Consider the following 27,437-nt stretch of genomic DNA (forward strand, 5'->3'; position numbering starts at 1 on the left):
TTGCCTGGACAACGTTGGTTTTGCCTATGCCTTCTAAGCCTGTGGAAAAGACGTTTGCAAACTTCTCGAGCAAGCTGCATACTTTGATTCGTTCTGCTTCTTTCTGAAAATTAACAAGAAGGTTTTTAAAAATAGTCTCGTGTTACCGGCTGATGAACTGCTCTCTTGAGTTCAATCTCGGTTGGTTCGAATTTCCACAACAATTCAGCGCATGTGATGACATCTTGTCCCAACAACAAGTCCTCCTGCAACATATTGTCTTCGGCGATGTAAAATTTAGCTGTCACGATTTTTCCAGCAATTTCGATATCTAGTACCAAAGCTTCGGTAAGGATACGTGAACCTCCACATATGCCCACAATTTTCATGAAGCACTCCTGTCGATCTGCGCCGATCTCGTCCGCTATGGATTTGCGAATAATACTGGCTTGGCTTCCAGTATCAATGAAAGCGTTATAGCCTTTCTCGTTGATGTGGATTAAACGAGTGAACAGCTTGTCCTGATTGGATGCACCCAAACGCATCACCTGTGCGGCTTGGCAAATCACATCGGTGGCATGAAACTTATTGCATTTGGAGCAACGCGTGTTTCTCCTCTCCTTTGGGCATGAATTAGCAAAATGTCCGACATCTCCGCAATTGAAGCATGCTTTAGCTTCTCTTGGCTTTGGTTGCTTCACCTCATATTCCTGCTTTACTTCAAAAGTACTGGATTTGGGTAAGAACTCTTTCTTATTTAGATTGGTCCTCCCTCGATTTATAAAGTATGCCTCGGTAGCGTCGCGAAACTCCTTCATTGACGAAAAATGAATGGCTGCAATACTGTTCTGCAACTCTCTGTGCTGTAGACCCGCTCTAACATATCGGATGACGGCTGCTTCACTAAGTTTAAATCGAACTCCAAGTGCTGACATACGGAAACAATACTCCTTTACGGTTTCCTTCGATCGTCTGGTTGCATTTGCCATGTTGAAGTGAATTTCAGCCTCGTCGGGTTCTGATCCGAATTCTTCTCGGATTGCCGCTGCAAAACTGTTCCATGTGGTGTGTAATATCTGCGAAGAATCGAGCCACATTTTGGCGGGACCCTTCAGCTTGGTGTATATGGCCAGAAGTACAAATCTTTCATCCCAATGATACGCATCTACCACTTTGTTGACACGATCGATGAATTGACTGACTGAGATCGAATTGTCATCTCCGGGGTCATAATCTGGTAAAGTGTTTGCGATTTCCTTTACCGACGCTTGTCTATGGCTGATCGCCGCTTGGTCTCCAGGGTTACGGTTGATAAAATCATCTATGTCAATTTCATCTTCCCGTTGCTGCCGCTGCTGCTGCTGATTAGCTGTTGGCATATTATTGACAAACTGCGCCATCATGTTTGTCAGCGTCGTCATCTGCTGTTGTAGTTGAGAAATCGCAGCCGCCTGTGCTGTGAATGCTTCCTCTTGTTGGCTCATATTTCCGACTGCATGTGCCAAATCTACTTCTTCCGAATTTTCGTGGTCCACTAGTCTCTGCACTAGTTCTGCTCTGGACCCTGAAACTCCCAAATTCCTTTCTCTTAGCAGATACCGCAACTGGTCTGCCTTGAGTTCCGCTATCTTGACCATCTTCTCGGAGAAATGATCGCTTCTCTCCTATTTACGCCGAACCACAATTCACCACGAGCACCGCTGTATGCCCGTCTGCAAGAGTGATCGGTATTTCACCACGATTCTCGTGAATTTCACCTTCTGTGAATTTCACCAGACGCTACACATACACACAAGCTTTTTGCATGTATATCTCCAAGTTCACACAGATTCCTGGGCACTCCGCTATAAATCCATCAGCCACGTAGAAAAGGATGCCTTATCCGTTATTTGTAATCTATTGTCCTCTAGACCTTTGGGAACACCTATCCCATTACAAACTTTCCACGCCGACGATTCTTCTGCTGCCTCTGCTTTTCCGTGTCTCACACTGTTACTGCCTCTTACACATTACCAACTCGAGTTATCCCACTTCTGAACTGTAAGAATATGACAGGATGGCTAGTTTTCCGAATGGTGGAGTGTTTTTATTGGCCTAGAGGGTTTTTTTTTTTTATATCATGTTTATTGTTGTGGGTGGAAATTAATATGTACAAGTGTTGTGTGTAGGGGTGGGAAGGGGGGGGGGGGTGTTGTAAGGTGTTGTGAGGTGCGATAAATCCTGGAGTCCCTGCGGTACTACCGCGAGGCTATGCTTCGCAGGGCCAGGATGCGCTCATTTTTCCCTAGCTAGGATCCTGTTGACTCCGAGCGGCTCTCTCTCTTTCCGCTGCCCGCAGCCTCTTCATCGCCACTGCAGCGAAGTTGCTGATCTGATCCCAGAACGTCTGATCCGAGATCATGCGCTCCCCTAGGGTAGAAGGGTCCGTTACGTCCTCCATGAAGCCTTCCCTGTCGCGGTCGAATCGCTGGCAATTAAAGATGATGTGCTCAGCCGTCTCGTCGACGCCGCATTCTGAGCAGTGGCTGTCGTCGTCGTGGCCAAACCTAGCCAGGTAGCTCCTGAAGCATCCATGCCCGCTAAGCATTTGGGTGAGCCAAAAGTTCACCTCGCCATGCCGTCTTCGCGTCCATGCGACCACATCCGGGATGATCCTAAAGGTCCATCTTCCTTTCGCCGACTGCTGCCACCGGGTTTGCCACCTTTCCAAGCTGTTGGTTCTGGCGTTGGCTTTTATGGCTCGCTTCTGGGCCGAGCTGCACTGTCCCACAATCTTCTTCACCTCGTGGTGTATCTCCTTCGCCTCCAAGGCCAGCAAGTCTATGGGCAGAGTTCCCGCTATGACTTGGGCTGCGTCGTCTGAGATTGTCCGAAAGCCGGAGCACACCCTTAGGGCGCACAGCCTGTGCGTCGATTCAAGGCCCCTTATGTAGGACCTCTTCTCCGCAGCTTCCGCCCATATTGGGGCTGCGTACAGGGCTGTTGCCCTGCAGACGGACTGTAGGAGAATTCTGCGTCCCTGTCTTGGGCCCCTGCAGTTGAGCATTATTCGCGCTAGAGCCCTAGCGACGCTCGACGCCTTCCTGTTCGCTTCCGCCAGATGCTCCTTGAACGTTAGCCTAGTGTCTAACAAGACCCCTAGGTATCGAATTGCTCGCGCCGACGTGACCGTGGTGTCTCCGACTCGGATGGTGGCTGTCTCTACCTGCTTGCGGCTAGATATAAGCACTGCCTCCGTTTTGTGGTGAGCAATGTCCAGGCCGACCGCTTGGAGCCACTCCACTATGATGCCGATTGCTGCATTTGCGAGGCTCTCGGCTTCATTAACGGTTTTTGCCACGATTACCACGGCAATATCGTCAGCGAAGCCAATCACTTTGGTTCTCCCTGGTAGTGGCAGCCGTAGCACACCATCGTACATAGCGTTCCACAGCAGCGGCCCGAGAACCGAACCTTGGGGGACCCCGCAGGTCACCCTGTGCTCAAGTGTGCCTCCGTCTGTGTCGTACAGTAGCACTCTGTCGCTGAAGTAGGCCTTGACTATGCCCACCAGAGCGTCCGGTACCCCTAGGTGCTGTAATGCTCTTATGGTGACGCCCCATCTCGCTGTGTTGAACGCATTTTTTATATCCAATGTTACCACCAAGCAGTACTCCTTGCTGCCTCCGTGCCATCTTGTGCCTTCAATTGCCTTCGAGGCGATCTCCTTGACCGTTGCTATGGCGTTCACTGTCGATCTCGCCTTCCTAAAGCCGAACTGCATTTCTGAGAGGTCCCCTGCAGCGGAGATGGCCTCGTGCAGTCTGAGGCTGATACAGCGTTCGAAAGCCTTGCCGATGTGGTCGATCAGGCATATCGGTCTGTATGAGGATGGGTCCTCGGGCGGCTTGTTGGGCTTGGGGAGCAGTACCAGCTTCTGTCTCTTCCAGCGCTCTGGAAAGAAGCCTTCCGTGAGACACTGGTTGAAGACGGCTGCGAATGCTTCCGGGTGCTCGTACATTCCAAGCTTGACGGCGATATCTGGGATACCGTCCGGCCCTGGCGCCTTCCCCGAAGGCATTTCCTTTGCGACCTCGCGTATTTCCTCCGGTCGGAGCGCTAACTGCGACAAGTCGCCTGGAGCCGCGTGAGGAGGTTGCGGGTCCGAGGGCACCATTGGAAACAGGTGTTCCACGATCGCTTTCATCGTGGCCGCGTCGCCTGCTTTTAGAGGTTTCGCCTGGCTTAGCTTTTTAACCACTATTTTATATGCTGAGCCCCAAGGGTCCTGCTCGGCTGAGTCGCATAGCTCCAAGAAGCATCTCCTCTTCGACTGCTTGATGAGTCTCTTTAAGGCCCTTCGATTGTCGGCGTATTCTTGCCTCAGAGTCTCGTTGTTGGGGTGGCCGTGCTCCCTTTGCTGCCGCCGTCTTGCCCGAAGGCAGGTTCTGCGAGCCTCCGCGATCTCGTCGGTCCACCAATAGACTGGTTCCCGGTGGCGGTGGTGGCTCCTTGACACCCTCATGCTTGCTGTGCATGCCCTCTCGACTGCTCTAGTCAGGCTGATTGCGCTTGCCGCTGCGTTCTCACCGATGTCTGGGCTCCCAAATTCCCTCAGGAACGCGTCCCGCTGGAGAGTCTTTGGGTTGAAGTGCCTCTTCGCTGGTGGAGCTGTGAAAGATCCTCTGCTGGTGATGTCGCAGATAATCGCCTTGTGGTCACTTGCCGTGTAGGCATCGCTGATGGACCATTGTGCGCGCTGGAAAAGCGAGCCACTGCAGTAGGTCAGGTCTACTACCGATCCCGCTCCAGCTCGGCTGAAGGTGTGCTCCGTTCCCGTGTTCAGAAGAGCTACGTCCATAGACGCGAAGGCTTCCTGAAGGGTACGCCCTCTTGCGTTCGTGTGGACTGAGCCCCACTCCTCTGCCCAGGCGTTGAAGTCCCCAGCGATGACCACGTTTCGCTCTCCTCTTGCGTCGTTAGCCAGCTCATCAATAACTGCCGAAAATTCCGGAAGGGAAAGGCGTGGCGGTAGATAACAGCTGTACAGGCACAGGTCGCCAACCAGCCCCCTTACAAAGAATGAGCCAATGCGCATGTTTCTTGGCCGGCTTGTCCCGTTGATTAGGATCGCGGCGCTTCCTGTACCGTCCAATATGTAGTCAGACCCGGGGGTTTTTCTATACGGCTCGCTTATTAGCGCTACGTCGGCTTGGACTTCGCGCATGGTTTGGCTCAACAGATGGTGCGCCGCTTCGCAGTGATTTAGGTTAATCTGGACGATCTTCATTTCCTCGGTGGCTTGGTGCTCAAAGGACATCTCCTGCTACCCGCAATATGCCTAGCGTCGGCTCTCCTGGCACTGGTGCATAGGAAGCACTTGGCCTCTTGAGTGCAGCTAGCAATCTTGTGCCCGGTTTGTCCGCACTTGAGACAGCAGTCGCTGCGATTTGCAGTGCTCTTGCAACGCGCTGCAATATGGCCGAGCTCAAGGCACTTGAAGCACCTGGGTCTGGAGTCGCTCTCCTTGACTCTACAGACTGTCCATCCCACCTTCAGCTTACCCTTGGCAAGGACCGCCTGTGCCTCGCTGCATGGCAGGCCCACTACTGCCGTTTGGGTGTCCCTGAAGGAAGGTCGGAGGCTTTTCAGCTTAATCGAGCTTGCCTCAACTTGGAACTGGTCCACCAACGCCTTTGACAGGTCCTCTTTAGCGACTAATGGGTCCAAGTCGCAGATCGAGAGGAATTGCAACCTCGAGTCTTGCGTCAGAGCTCGCACAGATGCGACTCCATCCAGCACCGCCTCCAGATCGCTCTTCATTAGCGATGCGCTCTTCTCTCCATCCCTGCTTAGCTCGAGCAGGAGGTTACCACTAGCTGTGCAGCGAACCTTGTGCACGTTCCTTCCCAACTCCTGCAGTTGTCCGTCGCTTCGCCTGGTGACCAAAGCCAAGACCTCGCTGTAGGTTTTTCCCTTCGCTTCGACTATGACAGCGTCGGGTCTCCGCGCTAGGCGTGCCTTCTTCCTAGTCTCCGCCTTCGTCCACGTGTCCGGCTTCCCACGGCTTGGGACTCCCGCTGGCTGCGCCGGGATTTGCTCCGCTGCTTTCGCCTGCTGTCTTGGGGGGCTCGCTCTCTTATCCACCGGCTTCTTTCCCTTTGCCGTTTGGTCCGTTTGCACGAAACTGTCCCTTTTTCGCCTGGGGGTGGTCTGCTGCGACTTTTGCTCGGTCTTCATTCGTTTGTCCCCACACTTGGGGCATCCTGGGAGGGCGTGGCGCTGTTCGTCCTCCATGTCCAGCCCCCGGCTGGCGTCTTCTTGGAGGGCCTTCATCCTGGCGAACATCGCCTTCATCTGCACGTTTATGTGCCTCACCTGCTTCACGTTGGTCAGGTTTATCAGCTGATCCAGGATCCGTCCGATTTCCGATAGCTTGTCGGCGCAGCGTATTTGCCCATCCGCCTTCGTCCTCTTTGGAGGTGTACTGCGGCTCGAGCCGGAGGGGCTGCTCGGGGTCCTTGCCCGCTTCGGCGTGTCCTGACCATCTCCCATCTCGGCCAGGACTGACCCACCAGTCTGTGGTGGCCCAGGTGATCTTGGTAGGATCGGCGAACGCAAGATCTTTTTACTGCTTTGAAAAGCTCCCGCGTTGTCCATTTCGCTATAGTGTTTGCTTGTTGCGATCACTGTCGAGGCGGCCAAGCTTGCCACCACCTCGCCAGGTTGGTTTAGAACGTGGTTTGGGGCCTCCAGAATCCGTGCCCCTGCCGTGGGATTAACCACGGGTGGATTTCCAACTAAGTGGTTGCCACCTGGAGTAGTAATGTTATTTACCGACATTCCTCACTTGGATGCATTTTATCCCTACTGCCAGGTTTATGTTGCAGATTTATCCCTTCTGCCAGGGTTGGATTTACTGCCGGCCACTATGGCGCAGACGCAGACCACGTAGCCGCCCACTCTGGGTCAGACGCTCCGTGGATTTTTGGTGAGAGGGGTGTGAAGGGGAAAGGGTTTTATTCGGTGGGAGTTATACCGCTCCTGCTCGGTCGCCAGAGCCCCGTTTTTCGGTGTACCGCGTTAGCGGCGGGGTTGGCTGTTGGTCCGCTCCTTGACCTTTGACACCTCTTATTTCCTAGCCCCATCTTGTTGGTTCTATTTTCGCAAGGATTCCATGCGTTGCTGGCAAGGATTCTCGTCAGCAGCCCAGGAAAGTATGCTACGTTTAGAGACGAGATCGTTTGGCTAGTTATGTAGCAATTTGCTTCTGATCAGTAGCATTTCGCTAGAAGCGCCACCTGTGGTTGGGGTCGCCTTCGGCTGTGCAGTGCTGCCAGACCGGTAGCCTGAGCCGTTTTCCAACACTGGTTTAGCAGCTGAGAGTGAGATCAGCTGGTGTGACAGTGCATCTCTAATTGCACACATGGAAAAGCGGACGAAAGAGAAAAACCGGAAGAGAAAGCTTCGAATTTTCTCACCCTGACCTGTCCCATGGGCCTGGAGATTGGGTCCGGCTGGCAGTCCATGGACCTCTGGAGAGCAGTCTTCCGCGGGTAAGTGACCGTGGCCGCGGCGCCAATGCACGCTGTCACCCATTGGCGCGTCCACGCTGGCTCAACGCGGAAATTTTGGGGTTTTTCCGGGAGCGCTAACGCGACGCGTCCGTCATCAAACACTTCACATACACTTCCCTTATTTTTGGCCTTATTATATTGGCCTAGAGGGTAACAGTTGCTAAATGAGATTCGCTTCTATAAACTTTACGTGCGCTTCTTTTCGCGTGCCGTTTTTATCTCCTCTTCTTATTCTTCTATCGATCTCGATCTTAATTCAACTTAGTTATCGATTACAGTACAGGGTTTTGCTTAAACTAATCCTTGACAACAACCCGCTCGTTACACATATGAGTATTGCGATTATTTAATTATATATAGGGTGTTTTTTTTAGAGGTATAGAACTTTAAATTGCAATAAAACAACGATGGATTATTCGATTGACATGAATTTTATTGACATGAAAGATAATCTTGTGGCATTACATTTTAAATATGATTTCTGGCATATGACCGCCACGGCTGGCTCGGATGTAGTCCAATCTGGACGTCCAATTTGCAATGACTTTTTCCAATATTTGGCCGTATATCGGCAATAACACGGCGAATGTTGTCTTCCAAATGGTTTAGCGTTTGTGGCTTATCCGCATAGACCAATGACTTTACATAGCCCCACAAAAAGTAGTCTAGCGGTGTTAAATCACAAGATCTTGGAGGCTTATGAAAAATCGGGAACAACAGCAATCTCGTTTTGGGCCCATTCGACGAATCTACGCCTTGCTTGATGATCGTTTGGTTTCAATTCTTGCACGAGTTGGATTTTGTAAGCACGCATGACGAATTGCCAAACCAAACTGAGAATAAATCACTTGACAGCTGTTAAATCGGTCGCCATCTTGAACAGTAATGCCAACTTAAAGTTCTATACCTCTAAAAAAAACACCCGTTATATATATTTCCTCGTTCTTTACTGTCTCTCATATCGCGTCTATATTCCCGCGATTCGAGCCGTACGATACACGGTTGGGCGGGAGGTGTGGCTCGCGCGTAAAAAAAAAAAAAAAATACAAGCATATTTTTGTCCTTGGTTTTTATATTGCGTTTTTATTTTATGACCTAGTATTTATAAAAGGGGCGTGCATAACAAAATTTTCGTCAAATTTTGGTTGAGAGACTTAAATTGTATATATTAGATTCGTTGAAAAGTACATATGTAACAGGCAAAAGGATCTAATAGTCGGGGAACTCGATTATAGCGTTATTTTTATCTCTAATTAACTTACATGGTCGATGTCAATTTCCGTGCGAAAAATAAATGGAAAATTAAATGTTCAATTGAAGCTTTTGATTATAAAGTCCTTGAAAATATATAATTTTAGATCTAATTTGATCAAAATCCAATGACTATATCATATAGCTGCCTTAGAAACAGTCAGAATGAAAGGAAAAAGTGAAGTAGACTAAAAGAGTTTCTTTAAGAACGTCAAGACGTCCACGTAGCAACAAACAATAACTTTAATTTAAATATTTTTTTTTAGAACAACTGGATCGTATTGAAGAAGGAATGGATCAAATTAATGCCGATATGAGGGAAGCAGAAAAAAATTTAAGTGGAATGGAAAAATGTTGCGGCATTTGCGTTCTCCCGTGCAATAAGTATGTATAATTTTATTATTATATAACAGTATTATCTTTATATATAAGTTAAATAAAAGATAGGTTATTTATTCCATGCCCGTCCGAATTTATTTACACAAAAATTGGAACTAAATTTGAATTACAAGTTTTCTTGATAGTCCCCCAGCTCTGTCGCTTCCTCTGCCTGCGTCGCTGCTGTTGGCTGCCGTCGTCGCTCCCGCGGGAAGCGCTCCATCTTGCATTTTCAGGTTATTGCAGCTGCACGGCCAGATGCGCGTGCAATCTTTCGCTATTTGTTGTTTCAAATTTTTTTGGTCTTCAGTCCTCCGCCTTTAAAATCGAGCGTCCCCACTCGTTGTGGTCGTTGATCTGTTTGTCATCGGTGGTTCGGTTGATATGGAATTTTGTAGTCATAGTTTCTCTTTAAGGATAATTGTACCCGTTACCCGTAGAGTAAAAGGGTATGTACGCAGAAGGAAGCGTTTCCGACCAAATAAAGTATATATATTCTTGAACAGGATCAATAGCCGAGTCGATCTGGCCATGTCTGTATGTCTGTCCGTATAAACGTCGCGAAAAAAAATTTGTTTGCCACGCCCACTCTAACGCCCACAAATCGCCCAAAGCTGCCATTCCCACACTTTTGTTTTGATATTTTTTTATTAGTATTGAAAAATCCTTCAAAACCGGTAAGTATTAAAATCCTTCCGTGTTTAAAATTTTTACCGTATGCTTTTTTAAAAAAAAATCAAGAGAGGACGCTATGGTCAAGTTCCCCGACTATCTGATACCCGTTACACAGCTAGTGTATGTGCGAAGGAGATTCTTCAACAGCTTTGGCGGTTTGTGGGAGTCAGAGTGGGCGTGGCAAACAAATTTTTTTTATTTACAATTTACAAGACTAATGCAAAAATGAAAAAATATCAAAACATTTTTCAAAAATATGGGCGTGGCAGCTTTGTGCGGTTTATGGGCGCTAGAGTGGGCGTGGCAAAAGGTTTTTTGGCAAATCGATAGAAATTTATAAGACCAATACTCTACGAGGAACGGGTATAATAATTTGTATTTTTTCAATGTACAATTTTAATGGAACAATACCGATCTGCGGAATTGAAGTTCTTAAACTATTCTAACTTTTTCTACGATAATACGTCGGTCTCGAGAAATTTGTATGAGTAGCTTTCTTATGACTTCCAGACAATTTTTGTTTTGTCCCGAATTAGTCACGTATGCAGTCACGATATATGAGTATCCTAAAGTGTAGGAAAGTGCTAATAGCGGTTGCTAGCTGAAAATGCCAAGACAATTAACAAGATTAAATGATGTGAGTTATATTTTTTTAAAAGTAAGCATTTTGTGAGCGTTTTGTGCAGGCTGAGGGTGGACTGGGAAACTTTCTGAAACCTGCTTTCGCAAAGTCGGCTTCTCTAGAATCTGAATTCTTAATATTTTCTTTAGGTATTTATGTCGGGAGCCTTTTCCTCTACCTGTTTCATAAATTTCAACGGATCTGTTATGCACTTTTGCCTATCTACCACACGACGGAGTGATCTAATACCCCCAATGTACGAAACGAAATAAAATTGCGCAAAATAATTTATAACTAAAGCTGCAGTCCAACTAGTTGCTGCTCCTGTTTCGCTGGCATTTTGCATGCCTCGTTGAATTCAGACAACAAAAAAGCATATTTTACATACACAAGCAGAATATATACATACTTACTTATATAAGGATAATATATACATACATACATATACAAGGAAAATATATAGAATACATATAGATATGCGCTATGCCATGACTGGCTGATGTGTGCGAGTTTTGCGTGTAAGCGCTGACTAAGCTCTTGCAAGTTGGTTTTTTGTGCGGAACACAAGTGGGCCATCCATAAAGGATCTTAAAAGAGGGGTATTGCACCCATTTTCAGCTGCAACATTTAGCGGGGAAAACGTGTTAAGCCTGAAAGGGTTATAAACGACCAGGGGAAGATCAGCAAGAAATGAGCAACGCGATGTCCACACAGCGAGGTAATTAATGCCAATGGAAAAGTTATGAAAATCGTACTTGCGTTTTTATTTCTATGGTTTTATGCTGCTAGATTTTAGTAAGGAGATAATAATTTGATGATCTGCTGAGCAATCAAAACGATATTAAGATAGTCATTCGGCCTGTGAATATATATATATAGAATATTGTATACCCTTTTGAGTAATGAGCATAACAAGCCCAAACAATAAGTATCCTGGCTAATTGTTTGTAATCTCATCCTGTGAATAGAAAATCCCTCATGCATTCAATTCATGAAATGCCCATTTAGCTTCCACCTATTTCCACAAGCTTTTCAGACTGCTGTGGCTCACCTTAAATTCATGAAGATATCACACTGTCATGGCAACGTCATGGATAAATTCCAATTGTATTTTTTCTGGAAATTATTTCACGAACAGATTCTAGGAATGGACTAAGCAACAAAATACGTTGGCAAAATGTATTCGGCCGGTAGCCGCCCAGGAGTTCATGTGCACATCCAAAGCCCCATAGGACCACGGGCACACAGACGAATCGGGTTAAGAAGAAGCGCAAGTACAGTAGCGATTGTGGCAACGCAGCATCCATCAGACCGAATAGCAGTATAAGTCTGGAGGTAGAAAAAGATGGTGTATCAACGATGGAAAATATAGCTCAGCTTAGCGGAAAAGGATGAATATGAAACCTTAGAAGTCGAAGTGTTTTCTCTCGTCGGCACTAGCAATCACAAGAGGCCAGCGTATTTTCGAAACATTTTTTCACCTTCCCAGAGTCTTTAGGTCAAGGCAAAGACAAGGCAAGGATTAATTTGGAAAGAGCAATAAGAATATATATGCCTAGAGATGGGGCGTACACTCGGCCGTTCGGTGGTGTCGATTAAGCCTGTCGGTCAGTGCCGAAAATATATGGGGCACAAGTTTAAGCTGGATAACTAATCGGCGCAGTACAACTTAGAAAGGAACTGCGAGCATCTAATCGATCACTGAAAAGATCACAAGCACTATAGGAACACCAGGAATGCGAGAATGACATTATTTGCCACCCGAAAGAGGAGTTAAATAATAATGCGTTCCGCGCAGGAATCTGACAGTCATCAATAATCAACATGCGAGTGGACTAAGTAAATTAACTGCACGTCTTGGAAATTCTACATAGCTAAGGCTCAATGGGCTTGGCAATGGATCATAAAATGCAAAATGTTGTAGAGAAGCGTAAAATATGCCATAGAAAATATTTTATTTTAATGGTAATTTTTGACATACACACATTCACATTTTTAGCCGTATATATATTTAGATTAAAATAAGCAATTTAGTGATTGCAGTGGAGGGGGCGGAGTTTCAATTAGTACGGCCTGCGGCCGCTTACACTGCCTGTTAGAAATTCGCGCCCTTTTGGCGTAAACATTCTTCTCCCCCTTACGTAGGTTAGGTTAGGTTTTACCGGCCGTCGGTTATCCGACGCACTTAGATCATTAGAGGTCCATTGTGATACCGTATGTGTTTTCACCTTTTACCCGTCGAGGTTCGTGTGAAGTTAGCAGTTTTCCCAGCCAGAGGCGCTGGTGAATTTATTGTATCCGATGTGAATCGGTGTCGGATAGGTCGGACGTATCTATCAGGAATCCGCTTCCTAGTTGAGCAAGTCTTTTCGCTTGCAGTGCTGTACAGTGGCATAGTATATGCTCTACCGTTTCTTTCATTTCTTCTTCCCTACAGCTACGGTAGAAATCATTATACGGGGCATTTAGTCTCTGCATGGGTGCCTATCAACGAATGCCCTGTGATGACTCTCAAAGCAGTGCTGAGGTTTGCTCTGGGTAATCTTAAAAGTTTTGACGTTCTTTTAGAGATTATTTTTTGCCATATTTGGAGTGTTAGGTGACAGTGTGTGGTATTTTTCAATATTGTCTGTTTTGGTTTAGGTTTTCCCTGAGTAGTAGTTTACATGTGGCTAAAGGCATACTTTTGGCGCGGTAGTGCCTTCTCGAACTAGTTCATCCTCGATGGAGATGCTTTCTATGTCCCTGTGTCCGGGTACCCATATAAGGCTGATTACGAATTGTTGTGTCATCTCGTGTAAAGATGAGCGGCAATTCGATACTGTTTTTGAGTGGCTTGAGATTGAGCCAATCGATTTGATAGCTGAAAATATATACGTGTGAGCTTTCCGGTTTTAGTGCTTTAGGGCGTCCCTTATTGCTGCTACTTCAGCTTGGAAGACGCTGCAATGATCGAGGAGTCTAAACGAGATGCGTAGGCCTAGTTGTTCGGAGTAAACTCCTCCTCCTACTCTGTTCTGTAGTTTTGACCCGTCCGTATAGAAGCATATAGCATTCTGGGGGCCAGGTGTCTGTCAGTTCCACTCGTCCCTCTCATGGATAATTTTGTTGAACGGTGTTTGTATGTACTCCGTTGGACTATTTGAGTGTATTTTAGGATACATGAGTGACCCGCTTCTTGTGGGTTCCACGGTTTGGTATCTCTAAGCCTGATTGCCGCTACTGAGGCCTGTTCCATGCCTGCTAGTTCTGGGCTTGGGAGATTGAGTATGGCATTTAAGGCTTCGTTTGGGGTGGTGCTTAAAGCACTGCTGATGCAGAGTGCCGCAGCTCTACCACGACCCCATACAGTAGTATTGGTCTGACGATGGCCGTATATATCCACTTTACTATATAGGGTGTCCTGCCCCATTTGAGCCCCATTGCTTTCTTGCACGTGAAGAGTTCTATTGAACCTTTTTTGTATCTGACTGTGAGGTTCAAGTTCCATTTTAGTTTCCTGTCAAGTATTACGCTCAGGTACCTTGCGCTGCTACTAAAGGAAAGTCTTTGAGGATAGGTGGCACTAGGTCTGGTATATTATACTTCCTAGTGAAGAGAAGCAGCTCGGTCTTTGAGGGGTTAATTCCTAATTCGTTATTCTTGGTCCAGCTGGAAAAAACACTGAGTTTTTCGCTCATGAGATCGCATAGCGTTTGGGGGAATTTGCCTGTGAAGATGATAGCAACGTCATCCGCATAGGCTATTATCCTGCAGCCCCCCTTCCATGTCGCATTGTATCGAGTTGACTGCTATATTCCATAGAAGTGGGGAGAGGACGCGTCTCTCTGCTGACGTGCCTAGTGAGGGCTGACGCGCCTAGTGAAGACATAACCTTCCTGCAGGTGAGCAGTTGGTTTATGAGTCCCAAGTGGCGGTCCACCCCAAGGTCTGTCAGGGCTCCGGTAATCGCCGTTGGGTTGACGTTGTTAAAACCCCCTTCTATATCCAGGAAAGCTACCAGCGCATATTCCTTTTGGGACATTGATTTTTCTATCTTGGAGACGAGAGAGTGTAGTGCTGTCTCTGTCGATTTCCCTTTCTTGTAGGCGTGTTGCGTGTCTGTGTTAAGACTTGGATTGAGAGTTGACCTCAGATGCCGATGATTCTTTCAAAGGAAGACAGACTGATTGGTCTGAAATTCTTGGGGGTCGTGTGTGATGGTTTCCCTGCTTTGGGGATAAAGACAATTCGGGACTCTAGACACGATTGCGGTAGGTGTCCAAGAAGTAGGGACCTTTTAAAAATGTCAGAACCCAGGTTATGGTTATATTTCCCGCATGTTGGATTTGTGCGGGTATGATATTGTCTGGACCTGCAGATTTGTATGGCCCAATGGAGGGCCATAGACCTTTGGGTCTAAGCTCAGTTCGATACTTGCCAGTATGGCGTTTGTATGTTGGGAGGTGAGAAGTATCTCCAGAGATTCCTCACTCGTGCTGGTCCAGGAGCCATCTGCTCTTTTAAGGTAGCCCAGGGTTGTGGCCGATTGGGAGAGGATTTTTCTAAGCCTGGCTGCTTCAGATGTATTTTCAATTTTTGAGCAGAAGGAATGCCACGAGGATCGCTTTGCTTTCCTGATGGCTTTTTTGTAGTTTGCAAGGGCTTTCTTGTAGGCGGTCCACAGGAGGGGAGATAGTTTTGCTGAACAACAGGGAGGTTTTCTTTTTTTTTGGGCTTGCTATTGGGACAGGCCTTTTTTTAGTGCATAGTTGCAGGTTTCTGTAAAAATTCGGTAAAAATTGAGACTAGTTCGTTTAGATTAGAAATTGTTTGCAGGTATGGAGGGGGATCCATTAAGACCCCTTAAAATATTTTTGTATTTTTGCCAGTCTGTTTTCCTTGGGTTTGAGAAAACTGGTGGCTTTGAGGGGTTGGTTGTGAGGGTCGTTTCTATATACATGTGGTCCGAGAAAGAGTGTTTACCTAGCACCCTCCCGTGAGTAACTTTCTCTAATAGTGGTTTAGAGACGAGAGTTAGGTCTATTACCTCTGTTCGGTTCTTAATAATAAAGGTTGGGTCATTACCTTTGTTGCATATGAAAAGATTTCTACTAAAGATAAAGTTGAAAAGGGACTCACCGCGGTCGTTTGTGTTTGTGCTTTCCCATTGTGTATGGTGGGCGTTAGCATCACAGCCTATTAGTAGGCCTATGTTTTGCTTTTCGCTGTCTTCTACCAGTCTCCTTACCAGCTCATCCGGCTGTTTTTGCCTTTCGTAGGCCATGTACGATGACAGCACTCGGAACGGAGATGGCTGACTCCACGGCGGCTGCCGCGTTATCTGCATCGCTGTAATTATGGAGCAGAAAAATGCTAAGGTGATTTTTGGCTAAGATGCAGGCCCTTACTTTACCTTCGTTGGAAGCTGTTAAAAGCTTATATTCCTTAGTCCCCGATCCTGAAACCTTTCCTCCCACTATGCAAGGTTCCTGGATCAGGACTATGTCGACTCCATCTTCAGCCAGATGGAGTTGAAGAGCAGCGGAAGCTGCCTTACTGTGGTGAAGGCTTATTTGCAGAAGCCTTACGGACATCTGCTGTGGGCATCCCCACCACGGTAGTGTCGGCTCCCTCCTCGTCCGATGTGTCTAGGTCCGTCATTGGACCCATGTTCGCAAGGCTGCGAAGAATTGAGGCATCAGTCGAGTAGCCGTCCTCGGTTTCCGATGCTTCGATTTCGGAGGCAATCTCCGCGATCACTCCTCCACCGCCTTCCTGATCCTCCTTGGCGGATTCCGATTTGTAGACCTTTATGGTCACTGAGCTGAAGCCGAAGTTTAGCTCCCCATTAGCGGCCTCAATGGGAACTAGGGACTCCTTGTTTAGGATGAGGATATCCTGGTTTGTTGGCCCGAGGTCCGAGGTGGGAAGGTGCGGGTTGCATCGCTGCAGCATGGTGGGGATCTGGTCCGGCGACTTGATGGACGCCGGGATCCAGATCCTTGCCCGGGGTCGGCAAGGTACGTCGGACCAGCTTAACGCAAGTCCGGCGCCCTCATACACCTCCCCAGCTCCTTTACTGCGGCTTTGTACAGCTCCGCAGAGCGCTAGTCGTCGCAGGCGATCACCTTCACGCTGCCTGCTCACCTTCATGAATGGATCGATCATGGCGCCGACCTCGAAAGTCCTCGAGCCCGTGTCCAGCACGATGATGGCGGTTGAAAGGATGTAGACAGCCTACTGCTGCGGCCACCGACGGGGACGCGGGCGATCGTTTGCAACAATCTTCGGCAGCTTACTCTTGCCCAATTGCTTCACCCCCTCTTCACGCTATATGGAGTAAAAACCCTCACATAGTTACCAAGCGCACCCTGTGTTCTGCGAACAGCAACAACAGCAGGGCGTGACGCGCGTTACCAGACTGTTCGCTTTTCTACGACTAGCAACATCACCGTAGACGCCACTCCTCGATGACGTTAGGTAGCAGCCCCACCAATGAGATAAGCCGCATCTGGCCAATCGGCAGATCGGTCGAAAAACTTAAAACCGATTACCGAAACAGAAACGGGAGAATTATATATAAACGGCCCCCCAAATTCGATGACGACCATAGGCATATCAAAACGGACACGAATTGGACAATGGAACGTTAGAACTCTGAGAGAACCATCTAGCACAGTTCGAGGCGGAGATGGAGAATATGAAGAATATTGCAACAGCTGGAATCAGTGAGATGAGGTGGTCTGGCAGTGGGGAAACAACAACATCAAATAGCAATCTAGTTCTACACAGTGGCAATAATGACGGCAGCAGATACGGGGTGGGGATCTATGTTTCCAAGCGCATAAAAAGACACTGCACTCCTGGGAACCCATTTCTGATAGACTCATGACAGCCAGATTTAGATGTAGAGCTAGACATATAAACATCATAAAATGCTATGCCCCGACGGAAGACGCCAAAGATGACACCAAGGACGACATCTACACTGCCCTTACAGCAACCCTCAGCAAGACGCGGCAAGGTGACATTAACATCCTCATGGGTGACTTTAACGCGAAAGTAGGTCCCAACAACACCGGACTAAGGTCTGTCATGGGCCAACATGGAACTGGGACTCGCAATGACAACGGAGAGAGATTAGTAGAACTCTGCCAAGTATTCCAACTGGTCATCGGCGGCACGATATTCCCACACAAAGATGTCCACTTGCAGACAGCTAAGGACCACAGCTGAGCAAATAATTGGGCTGCACCAACGCGGAAGAGCAGACTGGATATCTGATGGGACCTGGTACCTGATTAGAAGGAAAAACAACCTGAAGCCTCTGGCAGACCAGCTCACACAGAATCGTGAAGAATATCGCGAACTGTGCAGAGCTGTGAAAAGAGCGGCCAGAAAGGACAAACGAGCGCTACTGGATAGACTTGCGACAGAAGCAGAACGAGCAGACGGCGAGAACAACATGCGCTCGTTATACCAGCAGATTGCACGGATTGCCGGAACCAGCCAGTCTGAGACCTAGAAGACAACCTCTTATCCAATGATGATGCACAAATCCGGAGTTAGCGCCAACACTTCATGGGAATTAGCCACACCACATCACCAAACGTGGCTACGGACTATAGAAGCATTGCGCCACCAAGTGGGAATACCAGAATACCCTCTACACCCCCGCATGTAAGAGAGATTGTAAATGCAATAAAGAAGCTAAAGCGCAGCAGGGCAGCCGGCGAGGACAACATACTAGCCGAACTGCTCCAAGTTGACACTCAGCTGATCGCTGACACGCTGCATCCACATTTCGCACGCATATGGGAATGTACATATATACATATGTACCTGACTCCTGGAAAAGCGGAATCATCGTGAAGCTCCCCAAGAAAGGCGACCTTAGCGACTGCAACAACTGGAGAGGGATAACACTGCTCAGCACTAGCTATAAAATCCTAGCTACACTGCTGAACGAACGCCTCCAGGAAAAAATCGAGCCAACAATCAGACCACACAGAAGTTGCGTAAATCAGGCAAACACACTACGCATACTTACCGAGTAAGCTGTGGAATGGAGAGCCCCGCTTTACCTCCTATTCATCGACTTCAAGAAGGCGTTCGACTCAGTTGAAAGGGCAGCAATTTGCAATCGATGTATGACGATGCCAACTTGGCGGTACTGCACAACGGAAAAACAAGTGAACCATTCCAGACAAACACCGGAATTCGGCAAGGATGCCCTCTATCACCTCTCCTCTTCAACATCGTGGTTGGCGAGTTAATAAGCGAAGTATGCTCTTCCAAGCGCGGAATTACGTGGAGACACCTTGAGGACTTGGACTATGCAGACGACATCTGTCTTATCTTTCATAGACTCGGCGATATACAGAGGAAAAGTGATGAACTCGTCAGGATAGCCAGAAAAAACAAAAGCTATGCGATTCAACCACTCCAACCAAGGAAACATCATCATACATGGGAACCCAATCCAGTTCGTCAACAGTTTCCCATACCTCGGCACCATAATATCCAACCATGGAGAAGTGGATGATGATGTCTCGTGTCGTCTTGGCAAAGCCCGCTCAGCTTTTGGGAGACTATACCGCATTTGGAGAAACAGAGAAATAAGCCGGCGAACAAAGCTCCGTGTCTACAATGCGTGTGTGAAATCCATACTGCTATACGGAAGTGAGACATGGCTCGCAACGAAGAAAGTAACGCAGAAACTGCAGGTTTTCAGCAACAATTGCCTGATATGTGGGATATTCTGGCCAAACAGAATAGCCAACACAGAGCTGTGGCGCGTTACGAGCGAGCCCCCGATACACACCCGAATAAGGAAGTAGCATAGTAAGGATGGCACTGGACTTGAACCCCCAAGGAAGCAGGAGGGTAGGTAGGCCAAGAGCAACATGGAGAAGAACCGCTCAAGAAGAACTTGCCCAAATAAACATCACATGGAAAAATGCTAAACAGACAGCACAAAACAGAGTTAGATGGAAGGCTCTCGTATAGCCTTCCCGTGATGCCCGTGTTGGTGAAGGACTTCGAGGATGAGACTGTTGGAAAATCATCCATCAGCTGGGTTTGAAGACTATTCTTGTAGTCATGCAATTCTTACACGATTACAGCCTTCGCCAGATTAATGATTTAGGAATCCATTACTTCGATCGGATCAGGCGGACGATCGATTGACTACCGCCGTGAAGTGTAATCTGGTGAGCAAATTGGATGAGAAGGCGAGACAGTCTACTGTCGTAGGGGAGAATTATCGGGACGAAATAGAATTCGTGGGACTTTGTTTTGAAGTCCACTTTCTCAACAGACTTCGTTCACAGAATTCACCACTGCCATAACGTCGACGACGTACATGTGCTGCTTAATGAAGGGGCTGGCTTTTGGAAATGGCACATAGACGTCCTCTGTTGCAGTACTCAAATGGCGAAAAACGGGGCGCAGTTGACCCCGAAGGTAACTATTTGGAATTCGAAGTTTCGGATATCTTATTGATTGAAGCGTTAAATACAACGCGAAGCTTTGTAGTGGTGCCTTTGGGCTTAACTACCGCATGATAAGGAAGATAATAAGTCGGAAAATGATGAGTCGGCGGAACTTCTTTCAGATGACCCAGATGCAGATACTCCTGGATCACGGTGTCATATTTCTTTTTTTGGGGGAAAGTCTTTTTTTAAACGATTCTCGTTTCTCAAACTAGCTCAGTGGACTAACGCAATGGACCTCGAATATTTTAATTTGGATCCGGAATTCTCGGGGTCGCAAAACGGAAGCTTCACCACGTACCTCCCCCTTGCGTCTCTCTTCGTAGTTTGGATGAAGTTCCTTCTGCAATATGAATCAGAATCTTTTACCATCTGGACTGGTAGATCATCCACCCCTCAGAACTTTCGGAAAGGCGTGTCGAGCGAATAGGTCGCCTATCTGGTGCACCTGAGTCGTGAAGGATGCGAACCGTTTCGGATTACCATTGGAAATCGGCCCCGTTAGCACCCACCCGAAAATAGTTTCTTGACCCAGGAGCGAGCCGCAAATATTTTTTCGGGTGCTATCCATCATGATGGACGGAAAAAAATCAGCCCCGATCAATATATCAATTTGAGAGCTCTCAAAAAAGGTACGATCTGCCCAGCGGAGGACAGGCAGGCCCTTTAAAGAATTCCGTGGGGATCCGATAGGAGGGCAGGTTGCCTGCTAGTTCCGGAAGAAAGCGATCCCGACATGACACAGCTTCGAGGACTGCGGGGAGACATAATGATTTAGCCCGGATTGTAATCAAGGAACACACTTGATTACCCGCACATGGTATGCTTAAGACTATGTACTCTTTATTTCGCATACGTATACATGTGTATGCAGAAGGCATACATATGTATGTTATGTACATATGTCTTGACCACTTGGGCTGCTAAGTGCATGCTCAGCATTCTCACGCTCTGCGATCGGCTTATGTATAAGCGTTAGATCGTATTTCAAGAGCTGGAGTGCTTGTGTAATGCTTGGTGGTCTTTTTGCGTAGTTTGTATTAATTATTTATTATGACAAAGTGTCACAATGTATTTAATCTACATAATCGAAGGGTAGATACACTACAATATGCTTTAAAACAACAAATAAGGATTGTTCAGCGATTAGAACTATATTTTTTGTTAACTGAGCAATAATTTTATATCAGTATTACGTTTAAGTAAATAAACATTTTAACCAAGAACAAATTCGAAAACTTGCAGAAGTCAATCATTCAAAGAAGATGATGGGACATGGAAAGGCAATGATGATGGAAAAGTTGTAAATAATCAACCACAAAGAGTGATGGATGATAGAAATGGCATGATGGCTCAAGCGGGTTATATCGGCAGGTAAGCGTACTAAGCTAAAATAATTCTAAGATTTAAAAAAATAGATATAGGAGATATCAACAAACCATTAAATAATGTCAATAAAAATAACATTGTTTTTCGAAACGAACAACGGGTATATCAGTGGTGCCGTCATAAACATTTTATACAATAACCAAAACTGTTTTAGCTGGTCCAAAAAGTGTCTAGTATTTTATTTAATTTAACAAAGCAAAGCAGCAACAAAAAACACATTTAGGACAAAATCTTTAAATCAATAAACAATACACCGATAAATTATGAGAATTAACAACGAAACCTTTCTGGCCATAACGGAAAAATAGGGAAGGGATTAGTAGAGCCTTTTCTAGGGAGTTAAGAAGCTGGATGGTTAATCCACGGTCAGCTTTTAAACGAGAATCATGTGATAAAGAATAAAGGAACATTTTGTAAGGTAGCTTGTCTGCGATCTCGGCCTAAAAGTAGGCACTCATTTAGGACGTTCTTAAGGTCGGGAAAAATGTTAATTAGGCCGTCATGTAGAACATTTCTCCAACTGCATTTTCGGAGTTCAGACTCGGGGTCCCGACCCGAAGCGGTAGCCACTGGGCATTAATTGAGCCATTAAGAAAGTGCGTCCGGTCTGTCCATAATTTTGATCTCTCAAAATTACAAAAAAAGAGAAATTGACAATCCAACCAAAACTCGCAAATTTCGACCGAGACGTAGAATACCCAGTGAATCAGCAGTGAAAATTTTATATTTTCGTTAACTTTAGTGCCAACCCCTAGAGGGTAAGTTTTGTGCGTGTGTTGTGGTTTAGATTTTTTTTGTTAAGGGCATAAAAAAGGAGAATAATTTATTTCAAAAAATAACCAGTGAGGCCACTGAGACCAGGGATGCATACATTGCCCGACCAAGAGGTCTTTTTCTGGAGTTCATCAGTGAGCAGCGCCACCGTTAAGCGCAAGAACATTATTTAATTGAATGTACCAGCTTTACATTATCTACATTTCTACATATTCAACCTTACACCGCTTCACCGCTTTACACTTTACCGAGTGCTTGTTAAGCAGATCGGCAACCAGCCAAGCAGATCAGCAAAGTTATTCCGATCGGAAAATAAATTCCGCCTTATGTTAGGAAACTAATTTAAGTTATTTTGTAAGAGAAATAGAATTTATGTAGGGCAATTCCTTTCTTTTCTTTTCTTTTCTTTTCTTCTCCCTTTATCCCATTTTCCTTCCTCTAACCACATAAGCAAAAGCCCGCCTAAACTGGCGTGACAAAATAGAATGAAGTAAAAAGAAGAGAGAGTACCGTAGTAGGAGAGCGGCTCAAAAGAGCAGATCAAAAAGAATTAGCTCTCTTAGAATTAAAAGGCGGTGTAAGCTGATTTCTCTTTTTCAGGCAACCACTTGAAGCGCTTCATCGTGGGAAATCCAAGAAAGCAGTTGAGAAAGCAGTTGCCGAAAAAGAAAATCAAATAATTAGCTATTGCGGCGCTACTTTTTTCCAGTCCATTGTTTATCAATAATAAATTCGAAAAAAAAGGAAATTTATAATTGAAATGAAAAATGCTCATGAATAAAATTACCCTTGTCCCCAATATTCGTTTTTCTAAAATTCTCATAATAATAATAATAAAATAATAAAAACTACAAAATTTAAAAAAATTTAAAATTAAAATACACATCCCTATCTACCCTACCTACCCTACCCATAATGCCCTGCCGAGCGTAAATATTCCTTTTTTTAAAAAACAAAAAACTTTACATTTTTACATATCTGTTGCGATAATATCTACATGAACGCCACAGTCCAAAAATTTATTTAACAATTTAAATCTAGATGTTTGAAATTTATAACTTGGGGTAATCATTTAGGATAAGTTGTCTAAACCTGTTCCAAGTAAAATATTATCAGTTTTTAAGTTTATTCGATGTTAGAAATTAAATTTTATAATGTTTAAATCCGAGTAAATCTCTCGAGGGGGGCCATGCGTCGTCGGAAGGTGTATGACATGTAAAATGTAGCATACATGTAGGGATCACCGGTTATGTCAAATTGTTAGTGGTGATCAAGGTAGGGTGGGCGTCGAAAATATATGGCACATCTGCGCTAGAACTATTTCCTATCCTAGCCAAATTCTAACCACCAGTTGCGGACACGAATTTCACCGAATTTTACTGCGAAATCGGAGAAAAATAAAATCTGTCCTGTTTGCTCTAGCTCCCTCTCATTACCGTCTACCGAAAACTTGTCCGGGGAACTTGAAAGCCAACCCTCTGGGTCAAAACCTAAAACTCCAAGAGCACAAAAGAACGTACCAACTAGGTCCAAAACCAGTCAAGAAAGGCTACAACAAAAAACCACAATGTCCAACCCAAAGAACCAGGAACAGCCTTCACCTCCGACTGAACCCACAATCGATTTTCAGACACCAATGGCTGAAAGCATAAGATCGGCTATCTCGGGAGCCATTACGGCCGCCTTGGCCTAACAAACAAAATGTTTTGCAGACGCTTTGGGCCAACACACAAATAGCCTGACCCAAGCGATCACTGCGGGATTTCAAGCTCAGACATCATGCCTTTCGTCTAACCAAGTAGTGCTAGACCCAATATACGAAACAGCTAACGCAGTTCCACAAGGCTGGACCAAATGTAGGTCCAACCCGAAGCGTAAACCAGTCACCTGCATCAGCAATGACCTCCTTTAGACCGGATAAGATAGCCCTGATAATGCTTAACTGGAAACTACGTTTCTCAGGAAAGGTTTCAATGGTTGTCGATGACTTTATTTACCGAGTCGAAGCCGGTCAAACATTGGACGGTAATCTTCAACTCGTGGCTCAAAATGCCATTACGTTATTCGAGGGTATTGCGAGCGAGTGGTATTGGCGTTACGACAAAAGTGTAACCGTTTTGCGCTGGTATGAATTATGCGCCGCACTAAAAGGGCAATTTAAGACGACCGAACTGACAGGAATATCAGGGCCGAGATAGACCAGAGAAAGCAACGCGGAAACGAATTATTCGATGATTTCTACCGGGTTGGTAATCGCAACTCTTGCGGATGGCAGCCCATGTCCGATGGAGCTATGGTTGAAACCTTACGAGCCAATCTCCAACCCGAAATTCAGCACGAAATTATATATGAGCGTTCCGATACAGTTTCCGAATTAAGAAGGTAAGTTAGGACTCGGGAAATCTTCATGCAAAGCGTACGGAAGCCTCAGGGATTTCCACAACGCCAGGTACCCAGGCGACAGGTTTGCGAGGTCCAACGCCAGATCGAGTCAGAATCGGAACTCGAAGATAAGACATAGAGTTAGCGGCCATGGAATTGCAGTGCTGCAACTGCCGGGAAAAGGGTCACAGATATCAGGAGTGCACCGCGAGCAGACGTGTCTTCTGTTATGGCTGCGGTAAAGCAGATACTTATACGCCGTCATGCAGTAAATTTACTAGTTACGCTCCAAAAAACCAGCAAGGGCGTTCCGCAAAGGCACGCAGACAGATGGTTTCGAAATCGACGATGACCAATTAAGCGATTTCAACCAAACAAGTAGCAGTGTATCTACAACCTTTGAGGTGGACCAGGTCCAACAAAAGCTCGATGGCACAGATACAAGCCGATCAAAAGTTCGCAGGGAGAAAAGAAAAAAACTAAGAAAGGAAGAACGGAAGCTGCTTCTCTCAGCCATGGTGGGGCAAACTTCGCGACGTTAGGCCGTATGCTCAGGTGCAAATGCTGGGAAAAACAGTAGTGGGCTTATTAGATACAGGGGCATCTGTTAGCTGCATAGGTGATAGTCTGGCCACAGAACTGCCAGGACTAAATATTTTATGCCAGAAATTTACCGCAGATGTTAGAACAGCCGATGGACAATCTCAAAAAATTACCGGCCGAGTAACCACTGAAGTGTCCTTTCGAAATGAGAACAAAATGATTACCTTCTACGTAGTTCCATCTTTAGCAGGGGATCTCTATTTAGGCATAGATTTTTGGAAACACTTTCAGCTGCTAACCGAAGCTTTCTGCGGTAACAACCAAGTAGAGACAGTCTTAGAAGAGCCTTCGGCTCGAGAGCTTACTCAAAGCCAGCAGAAAACGCTGCTTCAGGTTGTTCAACTTTTTCCGTCGTATGCGATAAAAGGATTAGGAAGGACCCAATTGATCACCCACTCCGTTGATGTTGCTTAAGCAAATCCAGTAAAACAAAGACACTATGCCGTATCGCATAGGTCATTGAAGAATCATCCGGCGCTTGGTTCTCCACAGTAGTCCTTGTGCAAAAACCAGGAAAAGTTAGGCTTTGTATTGATAGCCGAAAGTAAAATGAGGTGACAGTAAAAGATGCATACCCTATGCCCTTAATAAATGGAATATTGAGTAGACTCCCTAAAGCTGAATTCATTACTACCTTAGACCTTAAGGATTCATTCTGGCAGATCCCCCTAGACCCAAGCTCCAAGGACAAAACAGCGTTTACCGCGCCAGGGAGACCCCTTTACCAATTTGTGGTTATGCCTTTTGGGCTATCAAATTCTCCTCAGACTATGTGCAGGATGATGAATAAGGTGATACCCGCAGACTTGAGAAACGAGGTGTTTGTATACCTGGACAACCTACTAATAGTCTTAGACACGTTCGAAAGACATATAGAAGTTTTGCAGGAGGTTGCCTCCCATCTTCAAAAAAATAAACTAACCATAAATGTGGAGAAGAGCGACTTTTGCATCTAAGAGGTAAAATATCTAGGATTGGAATATCTGTGATTGGAAATGGAACTGTAGGGAAAGACCCAGATAAAATATGCGCCATACTCGAGTTTCCAAGCCCGCGATCAATAAAGCAAGTTCATCGATTTTTAGGGATGACAGGGTGGTATAATAAGTTCATAAAGAACTTTGCCGCGCTAGCCTCCCCAATTACAGATACCCTTAAAAAAAAACGGAGATTTGTTTGGACCAAGGAAGCTCAGGAAGCCTTTGAGGCGCTAAAGGAAAAAATGTGCACTGCCCCAGTCTCACACAGCCGAATTTTGATGCACCTTCCATTCATTGCGATGCAAGCAATACAGGAGTTGGTGCAGTCCTTATGCAGCAAGACTCAAAAGGAAACAAGGTTCCGATCTCCTTTATGTCTCGGAAGCTGAACAGGTGCCAATCAAATTACACGGTGACTGAAAAGAAGTGTTTGGCAGCCGTAGTTCCCGACTTGCTAAAAAGAGCTCATGAAGATCCCATGGCAGCCCACTGCGGAGTAGCTAAAATTTTGAAAAAACTAAGAAGATATTTTTATTGGCCAAATTTAGCAGCAGAAGTCAAGGAATTTTTCAACAAGTGTGAGGTGTGTAAAACTACCAAACACCCCAGTCTTAAGCCCACCCTTAGGAAATACCGGTCATTCAAACAGGATTTTCCAAAGACTTTATGTAGATTTTTTAGGACCGTATCCACGTAGTTCAGAAGGAAATATAGGATTGTTCATAGTCGTTGATCATGCTTCGAAATTCCCATTTCTTAAAGCAGTAAAAAAGTTCACAATGGAGGCTATCCTTCCCTTCCTGGAAAAGGAAATCTTCCACTGTTTTGGCGTTCCGGAAACAATCATTTCCGACAATAGGGTACAATTTAAATCAGTGGCTTTCAATTCCCTTTTAGAGAAAATGGCGTGGCGCATTCTTATACTGCTATTTACGCACCGCAAGCCAACGCTTCAGAAAGTGTCAACAGATCTGGGATAGTAAGCTCAGTATCATCTGTTGCGCGTTGAGATCGAGTTTACACTCAGCCATAAAAACAACTCCCTACAGAATGGTGTTTGGGCAGCACATGATAGTAGACGGGAAGATGTATAGAATTATTAGAACTAGGACTGCTGGAAGATAGAACGGTGCAGTTTGATACGGACGACTCGAGGGATATAATCATGCGTACTGCCCAGGAGGCGATGGACGTCCAAAGGCAAAGGAACGAGCGGTCCTACAATTTAAGAAGCCGAGAGAAATTGTATAGGCCTGGACAGAAAGTGTACCGACGGAACTTCCAGCAAAGCAATTTTTGCAAAGGGTTTATGTTAGGAAACTAATTTAAGTTATTTTGTAAGAGAAATAGAATTTATGTAGGGCAATTCCTT

At 45.9% G+C, this 27,437-nt stretch overlaps 1 protein-coding gene across 6 annotated transcripts in view; it reads left to right on the plus strand.

The window, feature by feature from the left end:
* Positions 1–27,437, plus strand: part of LOC120447785 (synaptosomal-associated protein 25) — a 237,543-nt gene that overhangs the window by 152,324 nt on the left and 57,782 nt on the right. For 5 of the 6 annotated variants that reach the window (XM_039629339.1, XM_039629343.1, XM_039629340.2 and 2 more), the window contains exons 5-6: positions 9,053–9,170; positions 21,183–21,311. In XM_039629339.1, the coding sequence (XP_039485273.1) occupies positions 9,053–9,170; positions 21,183–21,311 (247 nt within the window). Of the gene's footprint in view, positions 1–9,052; positions 9,171–21,182; positions 21,316–27,437 lie in introns of those variants that run through there. The other variant, XM_044005932.1, reaches the window with a different exon arrangement.

Source organism: Drosophila santomea, chromosome 3L (genome assembly GCF_016746245.2).
Source record: "Drosophila santomea strain STO CAGO 1482 chromosome 3L, Prin_Dsan_1.1, whole genome shotgun sequence".
In the NCBI taxonomy this organism is placed as follows: Eukaryota; Metazoa; Arthropoda; class Insecta; order Diptera; family Drosophilidae; genus Drosophila; species Drosophila santomea.